Genomic DNA, 10,521 nt, shown 5'->3' with positions numbered 1-10,521 from the left:
AACAGGGTGCTGGACTAGTTGAACCACTGGTCTGACCCACTGGGGCTCTTATTATGTTCGTGTTTTACAAGGATTTTGTTCCATGTTCACATGGCTGTCTTGATGGCCTGCCAGTAGCCTTAGGTTTGTTTTAATTTTTTATTTTTATGTTCTATTGTTTCATTGATGTCATATGCTGCTGAACGCTGGTTGTGATGTTGTTTTTTATGCATCTTGTGGATTCTTTACTGTTGGCTTTAGAAGTTATGAGTTTTTTAAATGCTTTGTAGCATATGATTTTATCAGTATCATTTTTTCACTTCAAACAGGTCTCTGGAGAGGCCGCCTATGCATTTTCTAAATACATCAGTAATAATGGGTGGGAGATGACTGAAAAGCACACAGTTCAGCCACCTGGGTGAAGGAAAGCCGGCTTGCTAGTCTCTGGATGAGAGACTAACGTTTTCTGCCTTCCTTTCCATAATGGAAGAAAGGCAGGAGGTAAATGGGGGTTTGGTGTTCCCATCTTTCCATCCCTTAAGGTCTCCTTCCTACTTCCAGAGGGTCTCCACGAGATCCAGGCCCTATTGTTACCAAGAATGCATCTCAAAAGAAACAGATCCAGAAGAATAAAATTTTTATTGAATAAAAATATCTTTCACTTTGCCAAAAATATATAGAGAAAGCTATCTTTTCTCTTGTGAATGCAACTATCAAGAGATCAGATTGTTTTGCGACTTAGGATTAGTCCGCTACTAAGCTTCCTAATTAGCATAAATCTGTATTTAAATTAAAAGAAGAGACTGTAATACATTAAGAGAGTTGGCGTGTAATGCAACGTGATATCCTTGCAAATGACAGACGAGGCATTCATCATGGTGGCTATGTCCACCACTGGCCTGCTAGAAAAACCGAAATGCTTTTTCACTGAAATTGCCGTTTCAAAAGTCCCTCATTGCTTCCCATTTCGTGGCTTACACAGAAAAAATACTCACACGCATTGCCGTCATGAATATTAGCCAGGCTCTAATAAAAGTCAGAACCTGCTCACAGACGATGCAGAGACAGAACTGGTCAAAGGGAAGATTAAGTTTTCGAGCACAGACATTATGACTCTGAGGAACGCACTGGAAGATCTGCCTTTTCATGGCAATTCATACTATTATGTTGGCAGGCAAAACAGCCCTCTGGCATTCTTTTCCTGATTTCCCCACCCCCCCAGCTTGACTCTCTCCACTGGCCTTCTATCAGAGCATTTTTTAAATTGTCAATATTATTGCTGTAAGTTATTTTCCTGGACTCCCAACACACACACACACACTTCCATGGGAAAAAAGTATCCTATCAAAATGGAGTCGTTATCTGCATACACCTTGTAGATGGGCAGAACCACAGTCAGAATGGTATGCTGCTTCCCAATCAGCTGCTGCTCCCTAACCCTGAAAGGCACGTAAATCTGACATGTCCTGGCAGGGGAGACCAGAGGGTTCATAACATCCACCAAATGCAGTGTCCCCGTAGTACATGTCATTCACGACACAGATAGAATTCCCTAATATTCATGTTTAAGTGGAAATGTACGTTTTCAATTTATGCATTATTCGTTGAAAGCACCTCCTCATTGTTACTCCTGGAGAACACTTTGGTGGAAATGTTACATTATGCAGAATCATCAGTTCATTCCCATGCTCCAGTTGAGCCAGCATGACAAGGAATTAGGAGAAACAGGAACTGAACAGGGGAAATGAACATATGGCTACCATAATTGCTCGGCGGTGAGTTCTTTCTTGGTCCAATTTCAATCAAAGAGAAACCCAGGATCCGGAGGATAACAGAGCGCGTCTTGGACCTCATCCTCAAACCCGTAGGCTTTTTCAAGGACTCTCTGGGCATCTTGTGCAAAGCTGTCCAGGGCCGTGTGCAGTAGGTAATAGGCGGCCACGAAAGAGACGCCCCCGGCGACTAAGTTGTCCAAAAGTGGCACCTTGTTCTTCACCAGCCGGGCAGCCACTTGCCCGTAGATGGCAGCTTGACTCAGGATGCTGTGGACAGCGTTCTCCGAAAGATCTTTCCCTAACGTCGAGCAGACCTGACTTTTCAGTTCATGAGGTGGCTTAGAGGCTGCATGGGCCAAGGCCCCCAGGGAGGCGTCATCCAGGCCGAAATTCCTGCGGTACGAGACGAGGGTGTTCATGAGCATTGGGATGTTCAAATGGATGGGGAGGCCAGGCAAAGCTGAGACGAAGCAAGCCAGCAGGGCCTTCTTCCAGATGTGCTTACGCAGGGAATCCTTCTTTTTCTGCACAGCTGCAGCGGTGACGGATGGAAAAGAGAGCAGGAGGACATGCCGCTTGTGGCCTTCCAGCTCTTCCGCCAGGGTATCCTGCAACAGCAGGAAGTCAAAGCGGTGTAATTCAAAGCTGGAGACTAGGAAGACCTTGGGGGAATCCAGGCCTTCTTTTTGGAGCTGGCGAATGCAGTCTTCCTTCATTTCCCGCAGCACCTGAGCCTCCTGAAAACGGGACGGCCGTCGCCGCTGTGACGCATGCAAGTCCTGGTCAGCCTTGGACCGAACAAAGTAGAAGCGCTTGCCCATGGCTTTCACGGCACGGGCCAGCTGCACGTGGCTCTCCCGGAAGCGCTCGGAAGCGACGATGATGAAGAAATCGTACCTCTCGAACCCGGTCTGGTGCAGGTAGGTCTCGGCTTGGAAGCACGGGGTGCCAATGCCAGGCAAGTCCCAAAGCCGGACACTAGGCAAGTGAGGGTGCTGGTATGGCGTGGGTGAAGCCGTGGTCTCTATTACTCCAGTGAGGGCGGCACAGGGGTCGCCATCGTGAAGACCCCGCAACGCATTGATGAAAGTGGATTTGCCCGCACCCGATTCGCCTGTCACAGCAATGTCAAGTGTGGTGGTGTCAAGGGAATCCAAGAGCGACTGGACCTGAGTGGACACTTCCAAGACCACGCGGGATTGGATCAGGGAGCCCATCTCTTTGAGGTCCGGCTCTCTGATCTCGAGGGCGTTCATGGTGGACATTCTGCAACAGCGCAAAAGAAAAAAAAAGTCAGTGTTATTTGTGGCTGTGTTTTGTAGATTTCATGCATGCCAGCAATTGAACCATTCAGCCCCAATTCCAGAGAAACCAAAATTCCTGGCTTTCACAGGGATGGACACATCCCAGCCTACAAAAGAATAAGTTTTAGGGAATGTGTAGAATTTAGTAGGTGGTACTTGTCAAACTGCACTTGCTGAAGTTCACTCTCTAGAATTTCTCTCTCATTGAGACGGCTCATTCTGCCAACAGCCTTCTTTCCACGAGAAAATAAAAAGAGCCCTGCTGGATCAGACCAATAATTCTTCTGGTCCAGCGTCCTGTTTCAGCTTCCAAGCATCAAGGCATCACAGCAAACAACCACTGATGGGCCTGTCCTCCACGAATTAGTCTAATCCCCTTTTAAAACCATCTGAACTAGTAGCCACCAAGACATGTAATTGCAACCAGCCCTTAAAAATAACTTAAGAACATAAGAAAAGCCATGCAGGATGAAACCAAGGCCCATCAAGTCCATTCGTCTGTTCACACAGTGGCCAACCAGGTGCCTCTAAGAAGTCCACAATAAGATGACTGCAGCAGCACCCTGTCTGTGTTCCACGGCACCTAATAGGAGTGCTCCTCTGATACTGTACAGAATACATGTGCATGACTAGTATTCATTTTGACTAGTAGCCATGGATAGCCCTATCCTCCATGAACATGTCCACTCCCCTCTTAAAGCCTTCCAAGTTGGCTGCCATCACCACATCCTGGGGCAGGGAGTTCCACAATTTAACTATGCGTTGTATGAAGAAATACTTCTTTTGTTTTGAATCTCTCACCCTCCAGCTTCAGCAGATGACCCCACGTTCTGGCATTATGAGAGAGGGAGAAAAGCATCTCCCTGTCCACTCTCTCCACACCATGCATAATTTTATAATTTATATAATTTTATAGACCTCTTGTCCTTCTTTGAATCGTGTTATCCTAACCTGCAAGCTTCAACACTTAATGGCAACCACGCATCTCCCACTACCAGGAACAGAATGCTGAGGGACAAACTTTGTGAATTCACTTTAATGGCCAAGCTTACAAATCAAGTAAACATGAAATTTTCTGATTTATTCCAATAGAGATGGAAGCTGTTCTATCAATATTATTGATTTCACTATGTTTATCTTAAAATTATATTAGAGCTTATAGACTTAAATTACATTGTAAATATCCACTCGCAATTTTACATCTATAGGAATGTCTCACAGTGTTATTATGTTTATCACAACCCAATCTGGGTTATAACTGAGTTTGTGCATTAAGAAGAAAAGACGACCGGACAAAAAACGTTGAAAACATCTGATATTATTTTAATAGGCAGTTTTTAATGTATTAGTGAGTTTGCCACAACATATTCTGGGTACCAAGGAAGGGGGGGAAATAAAATGTTAATGTATTGTATATCATTCTTTTTTATCTTTCCTAATTTTCCCCCTCCCCTTTTCTTTTTGAATTATTTTTTTCCAAAAAAAAATTATTTTTAAAAAAGGAACAGAACGCACAGGAGTTCAGGATGACAGACCAAAGAAGCATGATATAGACATGTATTGAAATAGAAAGCGTTATGAAAAGCAAAACTGAAAGAGCAACCAGCAAACATTTCAAAAGCGGAACCAAGTGCATTAGAGGAAAGGGAGGGTTTAAAAAAAAAAACGCATTAAATGAATACACTCAGCCAGCGAAGCTTTTCATACTGCAAGAGCCTGGTGTAGTTAAAGACACAGGAGCAGTGGCCTGCAGAAAAGCTGGCAGCCTCCCACGCCATCCTTAGCTGCCAAGCAATGGAATGAAGGAATGCCGGTAGCTAACTTCGCCCACGCTAACCATTAGTAACACTCCCCCCCCGGGGGGGGGGGGAATCTAGTTCTGTCAATCAAGCCTTTGAACTCTTGTTATACTCACTGCATTTGCAAACTAATTCTCAAAGGGAAACAGCGCCGGAGAACGGAGGGATTGTTTTTCTCGTCGGTCGTTGGTGGAAAGGAAAGAGAAACCATCCCATGGAGGGAGGCGGAGCAGGAAATGCGCCGAGCGCTTCAGCCTGTGGAAGGAAAACAAACGGCAGCCTATGACCGCCGAGTATGCAAATAACAGCCCTGCAGGGCGGATCCTGATTGGCTGTGGGAACGTCATAGCCTTTGTGAGGTCACAAAGGATGCGGTCTCGGGAATAAGTGTTGCAAAGAGGAATGCCGTCGAGGCTGAGAGACGAAGAAAATGCCCCTCTGTGCCCTTTATTGAATTTTTTTTTATTTATAATTTTTGTGTTGCTTTTTGTAAATAAACAGAAAAAATAAAATAAAAGTAAAAGATAAAAAAAATGCAATAAAAAATACATATATTAAAACGAATACACAATCAGACGAGGAGCACTACTACATCCATTGCTAATACATAATAAACTATCCTTTATAAAATATATAGCGCCCAAGCCTCCACCACCCACCTTTGTGCCCTCCACCCTGGGACTTCCGGAGCGGTGTTATGACAGTTATTAAAAAATATATATTATTATATTCACTTATTAACAACACTATAGTCTATAATTCCTTAACTATACCTATAAAATCCGTTTTTGCCAATTTATCCCAATATGCAGCGGCCTTAAACCATATATTTTTAAATTCATCCATATCTTTACCCCTTTACTGAATTTATAAGTGACTTGGAATAGTGGGTGAACAGCGACGTAGCGAAGGTTGTGGATGACGTCCAGATGTTCAGGATGGTGAAAACAGAAGTGTTGTTGTTGTAGGAATCATCTGATTTTTTATTGTATTTTATATCTTGTAATCCCACATTCTGTATTGCTTACACCATACCTTTGCTTATGCAATTTGCTGTTTTCGTTGTTGTGGGTATTGCCATTGAATTTTGTATTCCTATTTCTATTGCATTCTTTGCTGGATGTCTTATGATATATCGTTACAACTCTCCCCCCCCCCACTTTCTTTCTTTACTCTGTAATCTGCCTCCAATCCCAGCGAAAGGTGGGCTATCAATAAGTGAAACAAAAATAAAATAAAAATTGTGACGAGCGTCTCCAAATTGGTTGAATGGACAATGACACGGCAGGTGAAAGGTGGGTTATCAATAAGTGAAACAAAAATAAAATAAAAATTGTGACGAGCGTCTCCAATTTGGTTGAATGGACAATGACACGGCAGGTGAAACTCAGTGTAAACATGTACAAAGGGATTCATGTCAGAGCAAAAAAAAGATGCTTAAAAGTAGATGTCAATGGGAAACAAGAGAAGGGAAGGCTGAGCATGTTGACAAGCAGAATGCATGTGGGCCAGTGCAATTGCATGGCTTTAGGATTATGGAGTTAACGTCAAAGAACAGGTGACTTTTGAAAAGGAATCTTTAAGAGAAGAGATGTCTGCCCCAGAGGTAAAAACCAGGTCATCTTCAAAGTGCCCAGAAGAACCCTTCCTGTGAACACGTCCCCTGATGCTGGATACTAGAAGGGGTTATTTGGAGTGCCTGAAATACCAGGAGGCTGAAGTTGGTTCCCAGTTCGTTTCCTATTCCCAGTTCCTAATGAACTAGGAGCTGGGAACCAACTTCAGCCTCCTAGAAATACCAGAGAATCCTGTAACTAAGAAGGGGACAGGCAGGATAAAGGAAGGAAGGGAGGGGGTGGATCCCCAGTGGCCTGAAGCGGCATTACCATGCTGCCCCCTCCGAGCCTTTCTGGCTGCCGCAGAGGCAAAAAAAGCCTTTTATAATAAAAGTATAAAAAATTATAAAGTGGAAATACCCCATAGCGAACAGCTAAAAAGGTGGTGCAGTCCTGCCACTGCTCAAGAGAGCATTCATAGGGCATATTTATTGATACGGTCTGTTTGACCAGCCAAAAGTTAATATATTAAATTATCTGTCTTAATAGATCTGCAAAACTAATATAAATTACAAAATTAGATACAAGTCTAATGCTATTTAAATGTTAAATATTAATACATATCATGAGAATTAACATCTTAATATTTCTAAAAGTATATCAAGGTTTAATATTTTTTTCCATTCTATTTTTGCGAGTTTTAATTGCGATGGCGCAATGTTTGGCAGTTGGGAGTGAAAAGTGTGGCGTTTCACCCATCAGGAGCCTCTTAGTCAGGAATTCTAATGGCTTATCAGGGAATTCACTGATCAGGGGAGCAATGAATTTAATACGGGCCTCATGATAGAATGAACAGCTGAACCATATATGTTTGGTGGTTTCTATGTTTCCTGACCTGCAAGGGCATAGCCTTTCTGATCTTCTTGTATTTTCCTTCTAGGACAGGTCCACAGACCCCCAGGGGTCCCCAAGAACTAAATTAAGGTCCGCAAAACAAAGTTATAAACCCATAATAAATTAATATTTTCAATTAAAAGTTCTCTATTATAAAAAATATATTCAAATATTATTCTAAGTTTAATGTTTAACTAACAGTTATGATTAAAGTTTATTTTTCAAATTCTCTGAATTTTTATTTTGAACCTTGGGGTCCCTGCACCGAACAAAAAAGTCCTAGTGGTCCCTGGTCAAAAAAAAAGGTTGGGAACCACTGGGCTAGAGTGTAGGCCTTCCTATAGTTGATAATTTCCAAATGGGAGAAATATGCCGCAGGGGTAACTTGGTATCTAGATTTTTCTGGAGCCAAGAAAAGGGGTGATTTCCCCAGGTCTGCCTGACGTTCGGTAGCTTCAACCCTTTGCTTCAAAAAGCTTGCTGTTTGTTCTAAACCCATGGCTAATAGAGGAGATGGAGAAAGACCCAGCCAGGCCCATTTGTTGAGAACCTCCTTTAGCCATGATGATTGGAATTTGTCCTGCACTAACAGGGGTTGCAAGCCTTGGGGGTTAGGATTTAGCTTCAGCCATGCAGTGATAGTAGCCATGCAAACCCTTGCCTCCACCCTCACCAATCCCGCCTCCAATCTGGCTGTCGTTCCCAGGGCAAAAGGGCTGTGCCTAAAGGCAGCCACTCCCAGAAATGTCCCTTCCCCATGCCAGTGTGGGCTTTCCCTTCTGGTGGTGCCGAACACTGGCATGTTTACCCCCAGTGTTGGCGTAGGTGCCACCTTATTCTGGTGTGGGGTCACGTCAGCTCCTAAGGAGCTTCACCCTCCCTTCAGGAATAGGCACTTAGATAAAGGCTCCTGTGCTCTGTGACAAGCAGAAATTTAGCAAGTAAAACTTTCCCTGGTTCAGTTTATCTGAAACATCTCTTGGTGGTTTGTGATTCTGATTTTTCTTTTTACTGTGACTGTTACGTTTTTGAATTCTAGGTAGGGCTCTGAGTACTTTGTTTTCTCCAAATGGAAAAAAAGCATATATTGTAAATCGATAGAGATGCGGCATAGTTGAAGGCTGCTTGCAAGCCTCAAAAACCTGCCCATAATTCTTAATGCCTGTGGATACGCTGTAGCAGTGAGGAACATGCAGATAACAAATTAGGGATGCCAGCCTCCAGGTGGGACCTGGGGATCCCCAGGGATTACAGTTCATCTTCATATTATAGAGATCAATTCTCCTGGTGGAAATGGATGCTTTGAAGGGTGGATTCTATTTCATTGTACCCCAGTGAAGTCTCTGTCCTCCCAGGCTGCACCCCCAAATCTTCAGGAATTCCCCAACCTGGAGCTGGCAACCTTACCTCCCTACCCCCACTGGTGGCCAGGGGGGGAAATCTGGCAACCCTATACCAAAGGCACTCTTGTTCCTACAGAGCCAGCATGGTGTAGTGGTTAAGAGTGGTGGTTTGGAGCAGTGGACTCTGATCTGGAGAACCGGGTTTGATTCCCCACTCCTCCACATGAGCGGCGGAGGCTAATCTGGTGAACCGGGTTGGTTTCCCCACTCCTCCACGTGAAGCAAGCTGGGTGACCTTGGGCTAGTCACAGTTCTCTTAGAGCTTTCTCAGCCCCACCTACCACACAGGGTGTCTATTGTGGGGAGGGGAAGGGAAGGTGATTGTAAGCCGGTTTGATTCTCCCTTAAGTGGTAGAGAAAGTCGGCATATAAAAACCAACTCTTCTTCTTCTATAGCCTGGAGATTTGGGGATGGTAGGATAAAGGAAGGAAGGATCTTGGGAAGGGGAGGGAGCACATTTACAATGCAATGTCATTCTAGGACTTCTGTTTTCCGTAGAGTCTATGGTATACCATGGGAGGAAAGGCAGCATGGTATAGCCCAATCTCATCTGATCTTGGAAGCTAAGCAGAGACCTCCAAGGAAGGCTCTGCAGAGGAAGGCAATGGCAAACCACCTCAGTTTCTCACTTACCTTGAAAGCCCTTTGCTGGGGCCTGTCATAAGATGGCTGCAACCTGATGGCACTTTATACACACCGTATAGAGACCACCCTCTGTAGCTGCCATTTCCTCCAGAGGAACTAGAGTTGCCAACCTCCAGGTGGTGGCTGGAGATCTCCTGGGATTACAAGTGATCTCCAGACAACAATGATCACCTGGATAAAATGGCCACTTTGGACTCAGTGCACTCAATATCCTACTGAGGGCCCTCTGCTAGGGTTGCCAACTTCCAGGTGGCGGCTGTCAGGAGTCTTGCGGTCCAGGCAGGCTCTTGACATGAGTTAGGCCCGTTTCTGTTCAAGAGCGTCTTCCGGTTTTGTTTCCCTGAGCTGTTCAAACTATCCCCGCTCCCTGCCTTCCCCTCCCTGCTCTGACTTGAGTCGCAAGCAGGCAACTTCAGTATTATGGCTTGCTCACTCCCTACTTCCTACCAGGCACTGTTATCTCCCAATTCCCAGGCCTGCTTGATCTTGCACCTGGAGTTGCTTTGTGCTTAAAGTTATGCTTTGTAGACTGGATGGTCATTAGCAGCTTTGAGCCTGTGGATTGCTTATGCTGTACCTGCGGCTCCTGAATAAACGTTTACCTGCTCTAGACCTGCCTGTCTGAGCGACTGACTTTTTGGGATTGCCGAGGTTGGCTGGAGAACCTCACAGTGGCTGGAGATCTTCCGGTAGTACATCTGATCTCCATTTGACAGGGCGTTATACCCCCATTGAAGTTCCTCCCTTCCCCCAAACTCTGCCCTCCTCAGGCTCCATCCCCCAAAGTCTCCAGGTATTTCCCAACCCAGAGCTGGCAACCCTAAGAGGAACTGATCTCTTGTAGTCTGTAGATCAGCTGTAATCCCGGCAGAACGCTAGCCCACACCTGGAGGTTGGTAACAGGGAGGTTGGTATTGTACAAGGTTGCCAAACTACCAGGGAAAATCCAGCCTGGACTTCTTTGAAGTAAATCCCTTGGAATTAAACGGGACGTACTCAAAGATCATCGTGCATAATATTGGAACCGTCAGCTAATGGAGTGGTTGTGTGCGTGTGTTGAGTGCCGTCAAGTAGCTTCTGACTCATGGCGACCCTATGAATCTTTGTCCTCCAAAACATCCTATCCTTAACAGCCTTATTCAAAGTGGGTAGCCGTGTTAGTCTG

The 10,521-nt window shown here is 44.8% G+C and overlaps 1 protein-coding gene across 1 annotated transcript; it reads right to left on the bottom strand.

The window, feature by feature from the left end:
• Nucleotides 1-1,777: 1,777 nt before the first annotated feature.
• LOC130474648 (interferon-inducible GTPase 5-like) lies at nucleotides 1,778-3,010 on the bottom strand. Its single transcript, XM_056846339.1, has one exon. It carries the CDS (start codon nucleotides 3,008-3,010, stop codon nucleotides 1,778-1,780), a length of 1,233 nt encoding a protein of 410 aa, XP_056702317.1.
• Nucleotides 3,011-10,521: the final 7,511 nt, after the last annotated feature.

This window comes from Euleptes europaea, chromosome 3 (assembly GCF_029931775.1).
Source record: "Euleptes europaea isolate rEulEur1 chromosome 3, rEulEur1.hap1, whole genome shotgun sequence".
NCBI classification, from domain to species: Eukaryota; Metazoa; Chordata; class Lepidosauria; order Squamata; family Sphaerodactylidae; genus Euleptes; species Euleptes europaea.
Note: the sequence above shows the minus strand (reverse complement) of the source record. Positions and strands in the feature narration are given on the sequence as shown.